Genomic DNA, 19,899 nt, shown 5'->3' with positions numbered 1-19,899 from the left:
GATCCTGAGAAGGCTTGCTGCTGGGAGCCTGGACTAAGCTGAGATCTGAAGAGTGAGGAGGCACTAACGAGGCTGGGGTGGGATGCCAGCACACCCAGCGGGGAAGAGCGCGCGTGCACATTCTTTTGTACCAAGACTTTTAGACTAGTTGAAACTTGAGCCCGGTCGATGGCAGCAAGAGCCAGTAATAGCGGTTTATGGTGCCCCTATTGTGCCAGGTCTTATCGTCAGCATTCCTTTATTTTGACTCTTAATCCTAATGCAGTTCTCTGGGGTAGGTTCCATTATTAATTGGCTTTATGGATGGGTATACTGAGGCTTCTGGGGGTTCACTGAGAGCTGGTTAGTGGCCAGTGAAGAGTAGGCCCCGGAGAATTGAGCTCTAGGGTCTGTGGCTCTTCCAGTGCCACCGTGGTTTCTCATGGAAGACGGCCAGAGAGGCGGGGTGGAGGCCAGAGGTGGGGCGCACCGGTCACACAGACCCAGTTAGTTTCTTTAGTAGGAGTTTCAGTTTGATCCACGAACAGTGGGAGCCAATGATGAGTGATGCGGATCTGGAAATGGGGAGACCCATTAGAAATTATTAGAATTCCAGGTTAGGAATGAAACCGACCAGATGACACAATGTCTCCGTACAAATGATGGGTTCAGAGATAGGCAGGAGAGGACAGCACAGACAAGCGGCTAAGATACTGGAGCGAGGGAGGTGTTGGGGTTGACTCGGGGCAGCCGAGCAAATGCTCTTCCAGGAGAGGGAGACGACAGGAGGAAGCGCTTCCCAGGCCACTGGGACAGTGGGTGCCTCCTACTTTCGTGGCTCTTGGGCCCCAAGGAGACATGTCTGCACTAGGCAGGCCTTTGGACCCTGCTCTTTCCTCACCCAGAAGGAGCTGAGACTTCCTGGAGCAGAGCTTTCTGCACAACAGCCAGGAACGGAGGCCTTCATTCTGGCTCTGTGGCTGACTGGGTCTCATAATCAGTTTGGAAACAGTGGCTTTGCGTGATGCTAGGTGGGTGCGGCCCCACAGCCTTTGTTGGAGGGGTGCTAGCAGAGGCAGCTGCAGTTACATCTGCTCCTGTGCTCACACCGCAGCTCAGACTTTCCAGCCTTTGAATCATCTTGCCAAGAGCTGTTGATCTGGGCTTTTGGAGTTTGTAAAAATCCCCCACGACATTTCTGAAAGGATGCATTCTTGTCTATAGGCCACACTTGCAGAAGCACCACTAGAGAGGAATTAAGTGGCTAGGAGGTTAGAGTTGGGGGTGCTGCCCTCATGGATGCTTGAGCAGGGTTTAGGGTAGTAGTTCGATGGTTAGGGTTGTAGCCCTGAAGCTTGACCTTCTCTGTGTCTGGGGAGAGGCACACGCTCTAGTCTGGCCAAATCTGGAAGGGACACCGTCACAAAGCCCTCCTCGGGCGCTCCGGACTAGTGTGCTTGCTTAGCTCAGCCGCAGGGGGGGAGGGTTGGGCCAGGTCAGCCTCCTCAGAGCCCCCTGGCCTGAGTGGCAGAGGGGTGGGCCCCACAGAATAGGGTGTGGCCACTGGCTAGCCTTAATAGAGAAAGGCAGGACACGCAACTGCAGGGAAAATGAAGAACCACTAGAGCTGTCTGCAAGGCAAGGGAAGGCTGTCAGCAGAGGGAGAACATCAGTCTTCAGCAGAGACATCAGCCTGCTAGACACCTATCTGCTTAAGGATGATAATGAAATTAATCCGGCCTGTAGTCACTTTCCGTCCAAATGATTTATTGGTCTCATACCCTCGCGTTGCCACATGGTGGTAATAAATGACAAGACTAGGACACAAGGGCTTAAAGGATTCTCCTTATGTTTAAGAAGCTAAGCTGTATGCCAAATAAACCCGGAGAGCTTGAAGGAAACCGGGGAGGTCATCAGGCCCATGTTCCCTAGGCCAAGACCATCTCAAAAACCTTTTAAAGTCTGCTTGAAAAAAAGTCTCCACCCCGTGCACCTCCCCCCCAGCCATGTAAATCTATACTGTTTAGTAGCGCCCCCGCAGAGTCAAAATCTGGAGTAATTTGACAGGGCTGGGCTGAAGCTTACTTTTGCCCTTTTGTGAAAGAAAAATTTTCTCTTCCAGCACTTACATTTCCCTCCAAAGAGACAAGATGCTAATTATCACTCTTATTCATTTACTAAAGCAGCCTAGTTTGAGTCACTGTAAGTGCTTGAAGGCAAAAACTATATTTCATTTAAAAATAGGATCTAACTCAGAGTCTTAAGTGATTCAGACTCACCTCCCTCCAATTAGTCCAAATTAGTTGGGTTTTAAAGCTAATCTTTAGTGACGGCCAGTTCCTCCTCCTATCTAAACAAAGTCCCTGCTGTTGGAGTCTGAGCCTCCCTCTTCTCACCTCCTGTCCTGAGGCCGAAGAATCTAGCTGGACTCTTCTGAATGATTTACTGTCCATGTATTTGCAGAACAGATTTCTAGGCGTCTTGAAGGCGCGGCAAACATAAAGATGAGCCTCTCATACACCAGATGCAGACTCCAAAGTCCCAAACCGCTGGCAGTGCCCTGTCTATAGGACCCTATAGGATGGCATTCTTGCCAGGCTTAGGCACCGGCATTATTGTTTCCAGAATTACAAAGCAGCCGCTGCCAGCAGTGTTCACCTACATAGATCCGATTCATGCTCACAACAGCCCTACGATGAATGTGCCTTTATCACCCTCGTTTACCATCAGATGAACACAGAGGAAGGTGAATTTCTGTTCCAGTCTCTTCTAGTCCTGTGCAGACTAAAGCTGACCTCTTTACCAACACATTTAGCCAGCGGCATCTTTCTCCCCTATAATTAAATCCTCCTATAGTGCTTTAATGGGCTGTTGCTGTGTGTGTTTAGTGCCTTTACTATGAAGGGACTGCGCTGTTCTGAAGCCGACAAGACCAGGTAGAGAGGGGGGTTGTGTGTGGTGTGGGATAGTTTCTCCAGATCCAGGCTTTCTTCCTGACGCCTGGATCTGGGTGAATTTTCGCTGCACGGTGTTCCTGCGCCCTCATGCTGCTGTGGAGTGACAGTGTGCGCAGGACAGGTGTCATGTCCAGGAGGAAATGTTCTCTGAGCTGTGAGGTTATGAGGGGCAGAGAAGATGCTTAACTGCAGTGTCATTGAAGAATGGTCCTTGGAACAGGTGCCATGTTGAAGTTCATAGGAATGTTCGAAAAAGTCAGCTGGGTAAGGTCAGAGGTCTTTCCAGCCAGGTGTGCCATCCGTGACACTGAAGGGATAGGATTAAAGGTCTAAAGGTCTCTTACAGCATGTAGGATATTAACACACAGGGAATGCTTCTTGTGTATAGGACACTTGCTGTTCTAGAAGCTTTCACAAGTTGTGACTCCTTTAGTCCATACAGCCCCATGAGGCAGGTACTGTCATTCCCATTCTGAGGCACAGAGAGGCTAAGAAACTTGGCTCAGGTCACACAGTTCTTCTCACAGACACCCCACAGTTGGGGAGCATATGAAGAAGCAATTGCACTACAATCTGTGGCTCTTCTCAGGGCCAGAGGACTAATCATGCTCAGAACCAGGCTCAGAACCTAGCCTCTGAAGTAGCCTGGCTGGAGAGCTGGGGCCAATTTATGAAAACTCCTGGTAGTTACCTTCTCTGCTGTCAAATTCAAAAGGATTAATATCTTTTCAGTTGTCATGATGAATTCATGTCTGAGTTTATAAAAATGCTTCCTTATTTCTAATCCAACGTTAACATCCTTTAAGGCCAATATTTCTCGAAGACAATGTAGTTACTTTCATCAGAAGGGAGGCTTCTTTCAGGCATCCAAGAGCTGACAGTTCCAGTCCAACAAAAGTGCAGGGAGTGGTTAGGCTCCTAATTTTACTCATTGCCTCCCAGAAGACTAGTTCAGGAATCTAACAGTCCTCAGAGGGAGTCCACTACAGGCCTAAGGCTAATTCCAAGTACACAAGAAAGACGCAGGAAGCCTGCTGGCATTTCTGTTAGTTTCTGGAATCCTTTAGAATTCTGAAGTGGCATCAGGATCTGCACATGCGATTCGATGTGTGTGTGGAGGATGTTCCTACGGGCCCTTCCAGACACTGATGAGCCCTAAGCTGCCTTCACTGGAGGATTGGGGGAAAACGAGGTAAGCAAGATTGACAAGTGGCTGCTGAGATGTTAGATGAATATAATTGTTTTCACATAATACTATTTTAAGAGTGAGAGATGTCAGTAAGGGTTTCCACATGACGACTTGTATTAACTGTTTTCAGATTTTTTTTAAGGAAAGAGTATCATGATACTTTTAGAGCATACTCATATTCAATCGAGAATAAGGTCAACATTAATATTTTCCATAAAATTCTTAAACCCTAAGAAACTGCCAACAGTTAACCATTTTGTCCTACAAAATGGCAGTATCGTAAGGTAAAATATGTAAGTTCCGTGTATTTCTAGAAAATGTATTTTTATGGAATTATCTTCAATTTATGCCACACAGTAATTTACCACAAAGAAATCTCACCTTTACTTACAAACGGTTGGGAGGTTACAAAGCTTCTGCTATCCCAGGAGTGGACATGAATTTACTTCTCCCTGTGTGGTTATCGATTCTGATGATGGAGAATCCTACAGCTAATTCCCCACATCCCAACATGGGCCAGCCACTACTACAGGCGTGTGGCCTTGTTACCTTGCCTCCCAGAGCACAGAGACCTGAAGGGATTGAATTTGAAATTGCTACGCATACCAGTTCTGCTCTAGGCTGGAGAAACATACCTGTTGTAGACCCATTTAATGAAATCTTTCTTTGGTTTAATTTGGTCTTCATGTTCCTAAAGTAGACCAATCTTACTAATCCTCAAGAAGGATTAATAAGCCCCTCCCAGGAAAGCATTTAGTTCTGCAGATGGAACACAGAGCATCAGATTATTAACATTTCGGTTTCTGTGGCACTTTTCAAAAGTGCATTTTTGCCCTTAACTTGGCAGCAGTTGCCTTGTGCAAAATAGAAATATAAATCCTTTCCCTCCACAAAATCTGTAAATAAACTAGTTTTCTATCTTTATAATGGCATTAGAGTACCACGTGGGGGAGTGTTCCAGCCCTAGAGCAGCTGTGAAAGTTAGAAATCGCTCTCACACATACATGCTCAAACACACACACACAACTCATCCACTAATAAAATGCTTTTACAACACTTGCTCTCAGGAGATAATTTCAGAGTAAAAATTTCCTTGGTACAAGCTGCGTCTGCGCTATCTTAATGCCTGAGCACAGTGCCAACAGTGAGTTGTTGCCAGCTTTTGAAAAGACATTTGAACTTTGGCAACGCTCCTTATCGGAAGGCCCATTCGTGGTGTTTGTGATTATAGAGTAAGGGTGCTTGCTTTTGGCAAAACAAAGTGTCTGACAGTAGCAGAGTATTGGCTCAACACTCAACAGGATCCATTTGGGATTCATTCTTTGACAATTACTCAGAATGAATCACCATCTTCCTTTTATAAAAAGATATTTATTGGCTTAGAAAGGGAGCATATACACCTCTTCATGGGGAGGGATATTGTAACTATGTTCAAACAGTCTCATAAACTGGGTATCTGAGTATTGCTAAGGGGGTGCCTCCACAGAGCTTTTGCATCTAATATGGAGAATAGAAAAATCAGCCAGAAAACAATGAATGGCTTAAGGGAAGAGGAAAGGGAGCTTGGTAATAACAGCACTTGAAGAGCTCAGTGAGAGTTCAGAATCCTCACTGCTGAGACTCTAAGAAGCCTGATGGCCCCAACCAGTCCCTGCCCAGACTCCCTCCCTACAAAATGTTGTGAACACCAGTAGTTAGAGACCTCTGGCCTAAACTTAGCAGCTGGCTGGACAGCTGTGCTCAGGGACCTTGCAGCAGCTGGCCCTTGCTCTCAGTTACTTTCTCTGTGGGTGAATCTGAAGGTTACGCTTTCATTCTTTGGTGCTCGCTAAGCAGGTTTTGTACATCGTGCTAACTAACGTACAGCAGGCCAGAAGAGAAATTCTGGAGTTCTACTCTACTATAAACTGGAAAAAGGTAAGGATTAGCGTTCAGAATAGCCTTAGACCTTTAGAGAGGAGAATCACATAGCTGATTTTTCAGAAATGACAGGGTTCTCTCTCCCCAGAATCCCAGAATGCAGGTGAGGATTTATGTACCCCTGACCTGTCTGTTCTTCATGGCCCCTTTGTCCTGTGTTATTGTGGACCCGCCCCTCAGAACAGTTCACTCCTCCCAAGGAGGGAAGCTTGCCCTCTGCTGCTTAGGATCTAATCACCCTCGGCCTGAAGGGCACACCTGGCCCTGGGTTTTCCAGTTTCGAAAAGCCTCCTATGATCATCACCAGAAGATAACCACACAGGGATTTCAGTAGTGTGTTGGTATGGTGAAAGCATTTATTTGTCAATGGTATACATTTAAAATATATGGCAATTTTTAAACAGCTCTATTGAGATAAAATTTAGCTCTCTCTTAAAACTGTACTGTACAAAAAGGTTTTTGGTATTTACATAGTTGTGCAATCACCACAATCTAATTTTAGAAAATTTTCATCTCCAGGAATCTGGTACTGTATTAGCAGTCTTCTCCCTCCCCCAACCCTTACTTTAAGCAGCCATACTCTAATTTCTAGCCGTATAAATTTGCCTGTTCTGGGCAGTTTATATAAATGGAGTTGTACAATGTGCTCTGTTGTGACTTAATTAGTGTGATGTTTTTGAAGTTCATTAATGTTGTAGCATGTGTACTTTATTGTATGCTAGTTTTTTGACAGTATTCATCCCATGAAATAATTTTTAAAAAGACAGTTGTTTGTAATGCAACAGCATAAACATTACATATCTTTTATTATTACAAGAAGCGAGACAAGCGTGTAATTGTATATACCGTATGCTTCCAATTACATGAAGTTCAAGGGCAGATAAAACTAGTCAACGGTAATGGAAGTCAGAAGAGTGATGATCTCTGGAGGAGGAGGGTGGTTTCTGACTGGGTAAGGATAATGGGAGTACTTCTTGGGACCCTGAAATATCACTTTATATCTTGATATGGGTGGTGGATATACTTGTATATATTTAACATTCATTGAGCTGTACAATTAATATTAGTGAACACTAAGTACTTTAGTATGTTACACTTAAGTTTAAAAGTTTTATTAAAGTACATGTAACTTTTATATTCTTACAAGCTTTTTAAAAGTTGTACCTGCAGACAAGGGAACAAATTAAGTGTGTTGAAAAACTGCCACTTAGGTCAAGATAGCATTATAGGCCCCAGAAGTCTCCTTCTGTCCCCACCTAAGCACTAACCCAAATATCTCAGTCTAGTTTTTACTGGTTGGAATATTTTTTAGCTTTGTGTGAATAGAATCAGGTAGCATGGACTCATTTGTGAGACTTCTTTGCTAAACATTATCATGGAAAGGTTCATCCTTGTGGCATTAGCAATAATTTGTTCATTTTCATCTTACAATAATTGAGTGTATATTCACCCAGCAGATTCACTCATTTAAATTGACGGATATTTGTGTTTGCAGTCCAGGACAGTTATAGTTTATTAATATATGTATATATTTCTGGTAGGTCTATACCTTCCTGTGAAATTGCTGTCATAAAGTGTCTTCTAGCGTTCTTCATCATAGTTTTTGAATACCTGTTTCAGCATTTCTTAGTATGGTAAGAACTTCAAAAAATGAAAATGGCTCAAGCATCTCTTGGCCTCTGAGAAGCTGCAGTATGTCTCAGCAGTTTAGCCTTCGAGGGCTAGTGCTCCCCCTAATCCCACTGCCTTGTCTGTCTCCTCCATAGGATTGTGCACGCCTTGTGGGCAGAGATAATGTCTTGCTCATCATTACAGCCCCAGCACAGTGTCTAGAACACAAATTCCTGATATTTAATAAGTGAGAGAATGTAAGATCCATCCAGTCATCTAATTCCTCGGTAAAGTTGAGAAATGAAAACTCATATTTTTTAATCTGTGCTTTCAGATATCAAATGGATCCACTATAAAAGTCTTTAAGAAGATAGCAAACTTTACTTCAGGTAACCAATATAATGTTGTTAGACTTTTTTTCTCACTCATCTTTATAAAGTGCCACTTTTTTTTCTCTCTCAGATATGTTGTCACAGAGGTGAGATTGAGTTGTTGCTATGTAATTCCCTGAAAGTGGAAAGAAACCATTTCAATCTGTTCCTAGTCCTAAGAACCTGTGTCCTGCAAGAAGGGGAAACTGTCAACAGCAGTTGTCCTAAAATACCCAGCAGGATAGAAGAATGAAGCCTCTTAACAGCTCTAAACACAGGGCAGAATCTCAGTCTTCATAATTCTTTTCCAATTCCTCAGTAGGATGGGAGCTAACAGGCGATTCCCCCTGGCAAACAGAGAAGCCTGCAGATAATCAGTCCTGCAAGTGCTGAACAAACAAAACAATCCATTTAGAAAGCTCAAATCTCCTAATAGCATTTGCAAAATTCCCAGAAAATGGAGAGAAATTATTAGGGAACTTTCATGGGAAAATCAATAAGCCAGTCTCTCAACTCTACCTCTGAGAGATATAGCCTGAGGACAAGAAAACCTATAGGTCCCCTTCCAGATCTGTCTTCAGAGAAATTATACCCCAGCCAAGACTTCATTCTTCAGAAAGATTCCGGGCCTCACCAACAGATCCTTCTCTCACAGCTATAAGCTAGAGGTAGGGCGTCCTTATTCCTGGATTCAATACCAGGAGCATCCTGGTAGATTATGAACAGGATCATTGGTAGGTTGTAGGACACCTCAATAGAGATCCCCTACTTTCCCTCAAGCTGTAGTGAAAGAAACCATCTTGCAGAAGATGGCTGTCATTCTGGTCTAAGAGGGTTTGGTATCCTTGTGTTAAAAGTGGAAGACCTATGTATTTTAGACTTCAAAGATGGGACCTTTTCCAGAGTGTGTTATTTGGGAGTCGTATAATAGTCTTGGGTTTGGATCACTCCATAGTACCTCCACTCAACAGCTCTGCCTCCTTCCACCAGCTCAACTGAGAGCTATTGATCACTCGTCTACTAGCCCTCCAATCCCTTTACCTGTCTGTCATTTTACCTCTCTGTCATTTCATCACCACCTTTGTCAAAATCCCAGTCCTGGAGGAGTACAACTACTAGCTTTTTCTGAACCTACAGCCAGATAGCCATAAAATAAAGGTACACAATAGCAAAATCAAGTTACCGATAAATCCAGTGTCCGATTTGACAAAGGCCTTTAGCGCAGCCTGTTTCTCTAGGCAACAATGCTCTAATCAGTAGATGACTTCACTTTTTATCCCACAGAAAAAGCAGAACTCCATCAACACCTAACCTACTGTCCCAAGTCTTCCTCTTTACCTGACGCTGATGGCTGTCCTGCCGTTCAAGGGCAGTCTCTTACCTGTGCTTTGGATTCCACCAACCTTTCCTACCTTCTGAGAAGTCATACCATCAGTAATCACCTGTACTTTTATCCATCCCTCATGTACTGTATTTTTTCCATTAGCAATCCAAGATGTTCTGGTGTCTTCTTCAAAACTATACTCAGTGCCTTAATTCCTCTTTCCCTCCATTTACAATCACATTTCTCCCAATACTGTTCTCATTCTAGGTTGCTCTCCTAATGGCTCCACCTTACAGCCTGCACAACCACTCCCCTGCCTCCATCTGCCTGGCTTTCTATTCATTTAGGTTTGACTCCAAGAACCCTATCACAGAGAAACCGTCCGGGAAAAAAATCCATTCCTCATTATTTCTTATACAGTTCCTCACAATTGTAAATAGTTGTGTAGTTAGTTAGTATGAAGTCCCTCACGGGTTAGGATATTAAGTGAGAACAAGGTCTGTCTCATTTATTGCTATAGTCCTTGGCACACAGTAGGTGTTCCAGGTAAATCTGGTAAATGAATAAGGCATAAACTTCAACCCCAAGCCCAACAAGTGATCATTCAGCCTCTAATACCGCTAAGAAATGGGGAACCTGTTGCCCACTCCAGTCCCTTGCTCATTCTGTCTTTACACTGTTCTTAAGCTGCAGCACTATACAGAGCTCAAGTAACCTCTTTGTTTTATAACACAAATGGGGCGTTTTATAAGATGGTCAATTTGCCCATGATTTTTTTTTTTTTTAATGGACTGTTTTATCTCTTTTCTCTGGCATTCAGATGTGGAATACTCGGATGACCACTGCCATTTGGTGAGTTCAGGCTTGCTGTGAATTGGATGCCTTCTATAGCGTGAATAGTCTCCTTGGGTAACACTTCTACTCTGTCTTCCCTTTAGATTTTACCAGATTCAGAAGCATTCCAAGATGTGCAAGGAAAGAGACATAGAGGGAAACACAAGTTCAAAGTAAAAGAAATGTATCTGACAAAGCTGCTGTCGACCAAGGTACACTTACTGTTCTGGGAGTGCTTTTATGGCTACCTTGGGGGTATATGATGTGTTTGACTTAATTTCCATCCAAGTGTAAAAATGTTACAAATCCCTTGTACCTTCCAGCAAAGCAAAATGAAAGTTTAAATTGTAAACACTTCCTATTCTCTTTTTTGTTATAAACTGCAGAGATAACAGCACTTCACAAATTTCTACTATCGCATCTTCAATCAGGATTTCCCAGGTTCCTTTACCCACTGTTTCACTATTGTTATTTAATTATAATAATTATTCCTTTTTGTTTACTTGTCAGTACAGATTGGCAAATAAAATGGGGGGGGGGAATCAGTAACTATAAACCTAGTATTTTTTTTTTTTATTCCACAAATAAGAATTCTCTTCACATATAAAAGTGTCAGATGTGAAAGCCAGTGGAATACCAAATTGGGAGCAAATTTCACTTTACCTGGTTTTTAACAGAAGTCTGTGGTGATCCGTTTTTTCCTGAAATGACAATGTTATTATGTACACGCCCTAGTATCCTAGTGGGCTGGCTTGCTTCATATTATTGTCTTGTTTAGAAGTTACTACTAACCTCTTAGAGGACAGCCAGAGCCTCCTGGTTTTCTCATTTGTCCCACAGAGTTCTGCCTATTTAGCTTTTGTCAAACACCCAAATGTTTCAGAAAGCACATGATAAAACCCTGATCAAATGTATACAGTAGGAAAAATTCTGCAAAGATCATTTGAGTCTTTTCAGGTTGAACGCAACAAAAAGTCAAATACCCTGGCTTCTTGGTTTATATATACAGTCTTAGAACTGACTGTTTCTAAGATAGAACTGGCTGTTTCTAAGATAACAGCCTCCTGTTGACTACATGTTGTCAGCAAGAAGCTTATGAACCAAATCTAAATCTGGGCATAGAATTTTCAGACCTTTGTCCCACACTATGGGTGTTGGCTTCAATTTTACGTATTTCCTTTTCAGCTTGTTTTTCTGTTTTGCACATCATTTCCTAATGTTTTCAAAATCATTACCCTATTTTATAAAATCATCAAGTATGTTCTCTGTTTTCCAGGTGGCAATTCACTCTGTGCTTGAAAAACTTTTTAGAAGCATTTGGAGTTTACCTAACAGCAGAGCCCCATTTGCTATAAAATACTTTTTTGACTTCTTGGATGCCCAGGCTGAAAACAAAAAAATCACAGATCCCGATGTTGTACATATTTGGAAAACAAACAGGTGAGAATGTAGGTGATTACTGTTTTCAAGAATCTGGGACAGAATCTCAGCTAAGAGGGGGGCAGTGCTAGAGGGATAAACAATCAGAAGATTTTAGCCTGGTAAGCTATCATGTCAAAGCAATCTCTTGTTACTGTTTTTAAGCAATCAACAAAACCATCCTACACCACGAACCCTTTCCTTAAACTATCTTTAATGCATGTAAAAGACTTTGTATGGATTGTTTAAACAAATTTACCTCAACTAGCAAAGAATGAAAAATTGGGGGGCCATATTATACAACCTTCCATCAGAAAAGAAAGACACTTGTCCCTCAAAGAATTAATCACTTTGCAGTCTCCAAGCTGTTTTTTCTGATTCTGCATACAAAATTCCTGCTTTTATTTGATGAAATGTCATAGTTGGTATCTTGGGAATTAGCCAAATTATTGTGTTTAAGCATTTTACCTTAAACTGAAGCATGTATTCATTCTAAGTATCTTCCTTAGTAAAGAAACAGCTTGTTAACGCTTATTTGAAATACCCTATGTATGAGCTAATTAACTCAGATATAATTCAATGCAATATAACCTAAGCTCTAAGTCTAATCATGTCTCATTTAATTCCAGTCTATTCTGGCTCACTCCCTTTCTGTGTTCTATCCCTTGCTACTCCCATACTAAGCGTGGGCACTGCAGGCTACCATTTTACTATGAAGATCGTCGCTTCCAAACAGGGATGGTAGCCAGGGCAGTAAAGCTATGACAAGCCCAGCAGCCGTATGACAGAGGTAATTAGGTAGGCCAACGTAGAAATAAAAGACTAATTCCCAAGTTCATATTTAAATATTCAGTACTTAATATATACTAGGCATTACTAGATACTGAAGACACAGATTTTTGTGTGGTTGGTTACTATGTTTTCACAGAGCTCACATTCTAATAGGTATGGACAGATCATAAATAACAAGTTGCAGTATAGGTATATATACGGACAGAGTAGGAAAGGACAGGGTTGCCTCACAGAGATGATATCTGAGCCAGGTCTTGAGATAAGGTCCGAAACCAGTCGATTACCAAGGGGAAGATGGACAACTAAAAGCAAAAGTCCTGAAGCACAAACCCTGCCTGGCATGAGAGGCCAGTGGCGCTGGACTGAATAAGATGGAGACATGATCTGACTCTGGATGAAGAAAAGTGCTGGTAGTTGTGGAAAAATTAACTGTCAGGAACTGGGGATGATGGGAAATGATGACTTAGGTCAGAGTAGGCATTTAAAAGGCATGAAAAGTTAGGTTCTGGAAATCTGATGAGATTTTTCTCATTGGTAACCATCCATTAATCATCTAGGAAAAATTCTTGTCAATCACAACTTTCAGACTTAACCTCTTTCTAGTTCTTTCTTTCAGTAGGGTTGGTCAGTTTAACAACTACTTGTTCTCTTTGAGTGGTGCTACCATCTGTTGCTTGTTATGTTTGGGAAAGTAGACACACATATGCCAATAACAAGAACAAAGACAACTGTTTACAAACTGTGACAGAGCAGCTACCTCATATGAATGCGCTCTCTCTTGGAACAGCCTTCCTCTTCGCTTCTGGGTAAACATCCTGAAGAACCCTCAGTTTGTCTTTGACATTAAGAAGACACCACACATAGACGGCTGTTTGTCAGTGATTGCCCAGGCATTCATGGATGCATTTTCTCTCACAGAGCAGCAACTAGGGAAGGTAAGCTTTAGAAATTTTTGTATGGACTCCTGTGACTCTTTTAAAAACAGTCAGATAGTAAAATAAGCAATTGTTCTAAACCATATCAAGTGAAAAGTGATCGAAAACTTGCATTTCTTTAAAATCTATTTTTTTTCTTTCAAAAACCAAAATAGTCTTATTCCCACAAAGTGTAAATTTTCTTTATTCCACAGAAGAAGTCTATAAATCCAAAATGCTGAAATTCGCCCAAATTCCATCTAACTATATCTAAAAGTCTATTTGAACATAACAAATTACTTATGGGGAAGAAAATCTTGCCTGAAACATCTAATATTACCAGTTTGTCATTTTATAATCAAGAAAACACAGAAATATAAAAACGCAAACTTTGACATAACTTTGATTTTATTTAAGAACTCTAAAATATAACTCATCAATTTTAGAAAATCTCACTATTTCTGCAAAACAAACCTGGTTTTACTTTCATTTTCCTACCACTGCCAAGTATCTTAAGGCAGACACCCCCCCTAACTGTTCACTTCTCTACAATGTTTCTGTCCCTTCTCATTCCTCTGACCTATCCCTTCATCATGCCTCCTAAACATGGTCTATGCTCCTTTGTCTGACTCATCCCCCAACTTTTCCTTTTCACTGTGTCTCAAGTACTTTTCCAAAACTTACCTACCAAAGAATTTCTTTTCACATCACTTCCTATCTCATGACCCCTCTGTCTAGTAAAATCCTAGTCATTCAACAAACATGAATTCCTAATGTGTAACAAAAGCTGTAGGGCAGTTAAATACTGAGGGGATGAGACAACCATCCCTCAGTATAAACAGGAGATTTGTTCCAGGTCTTCCCGTCCCTACAATACCAAAATCTGCAAACATTCAATGACCTTGTATAAAATGGTGGGTTTTTTGGGGTTTATTTTGTATATAACTATGCAGTCCTCCAATATACTTTAAATCATCTCTGTATTACATATAATACAAGAAATAAATGTGCCCATACAGAGCCAACCGTTTATATGTAACTATATCGTATTTGCATCTGTGGAGAGAGGATAGATTGTACTCTGTACACTTTTTCCTGATGTATTTCCCACAGCACTTTAGCAATGAAGAATGTTAAACACTGAAAGATCTTTAAATACTTAGTCATAGTAAAAAAAATGTTTGCTGATGAGTTACTACGTTGTTGTTATACTTCAATTAATCCTCAAGAACACAGTAAAGGTAATTATAATCTCAGAACATCCATTTCCTCATCTATAAAATGAGGGTATAAGTCTAGCCGAAAATCATATAGTCTTTTTTATTATACCCTGCTGCTAATTACTAATAAGCGTCATGTAAGTCTATTTCCCCAACCTGATTGACTGTAAGCTTCCTAAGGGCAGGTACCCATCTTTACCATTTACACACAGTGCAGTGGCTAAATAAATCTTTATTGAATAAATGCAGGATTTGTGAGTTCTACTTAAACTTGACAAGTGAAAAAAAATGAGTAATCTAAGTTTGCTTCAGAATGATTCATCAAGCTATTGATTGGAAAGGCTATTATTCAAGCCATAGATACATTTAAAAACATACCAGGACATTAACCCTATCATTAATTTATCTCCCTTCCCTGAGGAGAAAATTTTAAAACTTTGTTAACCGAAATGACTTAGGATTTTCGCTTTAGTATCATTACATGAAAATATTCAAATTTCCAGGAACTAGTGAAACATCAGAGCCACCAATACTAATGACCACATGCTTCCTTGAGGACACTGGATGATCTTTATAATCTAATAAAAGGGACAAGAAAAAATAACCTGCCAATTACTTACCACTTTCATAGTTATATAAAGGACTCAGTCAGACCTACAATCAAGTCTTTTTATAAATGCCAAAATTCACTGGTGGGTGAGAATGAAAGCAAATGTTTTAATTCAGGCTTTTTACAACCATTAGTAATGAACTATGATTGAAATAAGTTCCATTGTTACAGTAACTCAAAATCATGCAAAAATAATAATTTTAGTTCTCTTATGAGAGAAAGGCAGAATATATTAGCATTTAATCTGGCTGAAAATAACAGTGACTCACCAGAACTATCTGGATAACAGTCAGTCATTCAGTCAACAACATTTATTAAGGCCTACTGCATGAAGTCTTGTCACCAGGATGTGTGATACTGGTAGTGGAGGTCCATCAGCTATATTGACAGTTATAATTCCCCCATGGTTTTTACTCTTTTGTTTTTTGTTTTTTTTTTCCAGGAAGCACCAACTAACAAACTTCTCTATGCCAAGGATATCCCAACCTACAAAGAGGAAGTAAAATCTTACTACAAAGCAATCAGGGATTTGCCTCCATTGTCATCTTCAGAAATGGAAGAATTCTTAACTCAGGAATCTAAGGTATTGTAAGAAAGAAATAGTTGATTACTTTTTTTAAACAGTGATTTCAGAAGCTCTTAACAAGCTTTCTTTTTTTAAGAAACATGAAAATGAATTTAATGAAGAAGTGGCCTTGACGGAAATCTACAAATACATCGTAAAATATTTTGATGAGGTAAGATTTTAAATAACATCATGAATCAGCCAACCAGGACTTGATTAAAAAAGCATTGTATAGGTCAGAGTCCAGCTCTGGCATCCCAGGTGGCCAGGAAGCCTGTAGAGATGGGGGAACCTGGCACCAAGCCAGACCCTGCAGATGGCTGCCCCTCTTACAGTTTCACCATGCTGCCCACCTTTGTACCAGCCTAAATTTACATTTGAATCAATGGCTGGGGCCTATGGCTACACCGACTCAAGTTAACTTTAAAAAGTAAGTAGTAAAAGAAGAAAGCATACATTGTACAAAAATGAACAATGATGTAAATATTTATATAGATATAAAAAAAGAGTAAGTAATGGTCCTATTAAATAGGGCCAGCTTATGCTTGTTTGTCATCTGCTAAAAATGAAAGCTAAGCTTGTTAAATCGCCTAGATTCTGTATTCAAGTTATATGAAATTATGACATTTCTAACTAAGCAACTATTTCAATAAATCATTCTCCTTTATGATTAATTCTCCTTAATCTGGATTTTTTTCTTTGGGAATTCACACAGACACAATCATCAGATGCGCTGTTTCCAAATATATGTTAATTCCCCTTCCCTGATTCCCCCCAACTCAGTCATGCTGGGACAGGCTATCCATGTCAATGGTGAGAATAGCTCACCAATTCCATTTGCTACTTGAAGATCAAGTGAAGCACTAAGGTAGGGTAGAGGCAATGAGCTCCTTAACATGATAAGCATCCCTCTTTCAGGGGTCAGGGGTTAGGAGGGAAGCACTGGGGAGGGGAAAAAGGGGGGTGGGGGAGAAATATTGATCTCTGACCAGGATACCCTTGCCTGCTGCATTTAAGAAGAAATACTTGCCTGCATGTTGGCTGCCCACGAATGCTTGCTGTGCTTGGAATGGCTGTGACATAATGCATAAAACAGGGCCTTGGAAGTCTGGCCCCATATTTGTAAGCAAATAGTTGGTATTTCTTGCGAGCTTCTATTTTAAGCCAAAGTGTTGTTGATCCTGTGATAATGACTTAGCAAAACAACTTGCAAAGTGAGTATGTAAATGATCGAAGAAAATGTTGGCATCTGTTTCATACAGATTTTACCACTCACAGCATTAGGAATGCAAAAAAAAAAAAATTCTAATGCTAAAACCACAATATCTAAAATAACTGTTCTAATTGTCAACAGATTCTAAATAAACTAGAAAGAGAACGAGGGCTGGAAGAAGCTCAGAAACAACTCTTGCATGTAAAAGTCTTATTTGATGAAAAGAAGAAATGCAAGTGGATGTGAGCACTCTGGGGCCTGGCTTAATCTGGCAAAGTTCTTCAGACGACTTGGGAGCAAAATGGCTGCTTGAGCTACTCTTTGTCGTTAATTTTTAAGTTTGCACATAGGTTCCACTCTGAGCACTGTCTTTTGAAGAGACCAAGGCACATGCACAGCTTTCAGAAAGCATACCAACCATTGTGCCTGTGTGTATACTGTGGGAACCCTTCTGTAAATAGTTGACGTGGTTGTTGTGAACAGCCTCCTTGTTTACAGAGAATACAGGGCCAGTAAGCAAGTGTCAGTATTGTAACTACAGTCTCCACTTAAGCACAATGATGTAAGTGGTTTTTTTTGAAAAGCTATGTAGCACTTGTGACTTACACTGTACCATTGCAGAAAAGGGGCACTGCCAATGATCAAAGGAAAAAAATAATGTGAAATGAGTCATTTGGAAACAAGGTGGGGGTGTTAGGGCAACCTCGAGGATTTGCAACATCGAAACTTTCCCCAGTAGTTCTTGGAAAAGCTGACAGCAGAATTTGGTAGTGTGTACAATTAGCATTTGTGAGTGTGTGTGTGTGTTTTTAAACCAAAAACTAACAGTGTTGCAACATTGTTGAAAGGGCTCGTGTTTTTCAGTGGTCATCAACTGCACTCCATCAAACACCTCCATCTCGATAAGGAGCTCTAAAGCAAGGAGGAGTGGGCTTTGTTTAAATGCAATATTTACCCATAATCTTTGTCCTTATGTCTGTTCCTTTATATTTTTTCATTGATAGTGGATGTGTTGGGCTATTATAAAAAAAAATTGGTCACAATTATCTGGGAAGAGTAACTCATTTCCCTAATCCTACACTTACATGGTAGAATCTCCTTGCTTTAGATTTCTGGTGAAACCTGTGGTTATAAATACTTGTGATTTAAAAAAAAAAAGATACATTTTACATTTCATGAAATTGCTGTTCACACTGGAGTACTATATATGAACATATATATATTTGAGGCCCAAGGCCTGAAAAAATATTAGTATACAACTTGGTATCTTAGTCTTACTATGTACTTTTTGAAAGTATTCCTTGCAGGAGAATTAAAAATACCCATTTTATTCATGCCTTTCTTTTTAAAGAATTCCCTATCCAGTTATACTGTAGTCTTTTTATTGCTGATTTTTTATTCCTGAATTTTTGCTGCTCATGACCAATTTTAATACCACTGTGTTTTCTTTCTATTAAAATCAGAAGTAAAAAGTATAATTGGCAACTCTCAAACTTTCCTTGTGGCACCTTTTACCCTTGGTGCTCCAATTATCAAATAAAGAAATTTTTTCAAGTAGCAAATAAGACATTAATCACACATTCCTTGAAATCATTTACAAACACTGTATGAGCTATCAGGATTTAAATGCAAATTTGTCTTAGGTAAATGCAATTCTTTTTCTTCCTCAACAAACTGATCAGAAAAATTAGCAATTAAACATTGACAGGCACCTTCTTCCTAATCCCGCCGCTTTCACCATTGTCCAGGGGACACACCTCGAAAATAGTACCAAATAGGTTACTTACAAGTATAAAGGTGAAAGGCCTGGTCCCCATCTAAGGCCAGTAGTCTTGATGTGAAGGCATTCCTAAAAGAAGAATAACAGGAGAGTTGGGAGCCAAGGGTAGGAGAGTTGCCCAAAAGACTTCCCCTTCTTTAGGATGCAGAAATGCTAAGAAAACGCAAAGGATCAGCTACAGCTTTATCTAAGTATTTAGTAAATGCTACACGAGGGTGTCCCTGTCCAGATCTCTGGCACATGAGTCCAGCGTGAAGACTTACCTCCTCTTCCAGGGACTATGAAGCTGGGAACTTTGGGCAAGTCACTTACCTCTTTGTGCCTCAATTTCTGTATAATATTTCTGACCTACCTCACTGAGGTGGTGTGAAGATTCACTAATGTATGTAGCGTGTTTGTCAATCCTCCAGTGAAAAGCACTATCTAGATCATATTATGGACCGCATTAGCCAAACATACTAAATGGCCAAATTAGATGTGTGCTGAAGACAATCAGTCACTGGGTCTATATTAAACAGCAACCAGAGAAACAAATGGCAAACAATTTCTATTTTCAAGTTTCTTTGCATATTTTTTTGGTGCAAAACCATTTCTAAACTTTTTTTTCCTTAACACTAGTGTCTACAGCAGCATTTAAAAATTGTGTTACCTTTTCCGCATTAGGAATTTAAAGTCTATTTCTTATTGTATACCTGATTGAAGCTGTTCTTGGAGATGAATGTTTTAAATGTCTATATCTAAAAATAAACATTTTGATGTAAATGCCGATTGTTTTTTTCCTTCAAATTTTCTAGTTATAAGAATTTTTAATTCTATGTGGCTCCATGGAAATTATTTTTCACGAAGAAAGTGTAACTGTATACTCTGAATAAGCAGTTCTATCATACAGAAAATATACCTAGTTTCTTCTAAATGATGCTAAGGGCTGCTCAGTTATATTCCTGGCCTCCACTATTAACCTGGGATTTTGACTGCGAAGACTTCTTGAACTTTGTCCTGTTGACATGAAGTTATTCCAGCAGAATTTCTCTAAAAGATATTACATAAAAAAGCAAGTGATGGCATACTTAGGAATGCACAGAAATAAAATAATTATTTGGTTAGATCATAAACAGTGGGAGGCAAAGTTAAATACTAACAAATACTTCTAAAGGGACCCCACTGGGTTCAAGTTTTACGATGAATGGCCCTTTTTTAATAC

The 19,899-nt window shown here is 40.3% G+C and overlaps 1 protein-coding gene across 1 annotated transcript in view; it reads left to right on the top strand.

Moving 5' to 3' along the window:
- PLXNC1 (plexin C1) overlaps positions 1-17,257 on the top strand; it is a gene marked incomplete at its 5' end in the record, with an annotated part of 141,038 nt that extends 123,781 nt beyond the window's left edge. Inside the window, 8 exons of the mRNA XM_084255964.1 lie at positions 7,991-8,045; positions 10,172-10,203; positions 10,290-10,397; positions 11,462-11,625; positions 13,184-13,331; positions 15,583-15,723; positions 15,803-15,877; positions 17,060-17,257. Coding sequence (XP_084112090.1) covers positions 7,991-8,045; positions 10,172-10,203; positions 10,290-10,397; positions 11,462-11,625; positions 13,184-13,331; positions 15,583-15,723; positions 15,803-15,877; positions 17,060-17,164 — 828 coding nt within the window. The 3' untranslated portion in view covers positions 17,165-17,257. The remainder of the gene's footprint in view (positions 1-7,990; positions 8,046-10,171; positions 10,204-10,289; positions 10,398-11,461; positions 11,626-13,183; positions 13,332-15,582; positions 15,724-15,802; positions 15,878-17,059) is intronic.
- Positions 17,258-19,899: the final 2,642 nt, after the last annotated feature.

The sequence above is a fragment of the Talpa europaea genome (genome assembly GCF_964194135.1).
Source record: "Talpa europaea genome assembly, chromosome: 15".
Taxonomy (NCBI): Eukaryota; Metazoa; Chordata; class Mammalia; order Eulipotyphla; family Talpidae; genus Talpa; species Talpa europaea.
The sequence above is the reverse complement of the archived record's forward strand: the minus strand, read 5'-3'. Positions and strand labels throughout refer to the sequence as shown.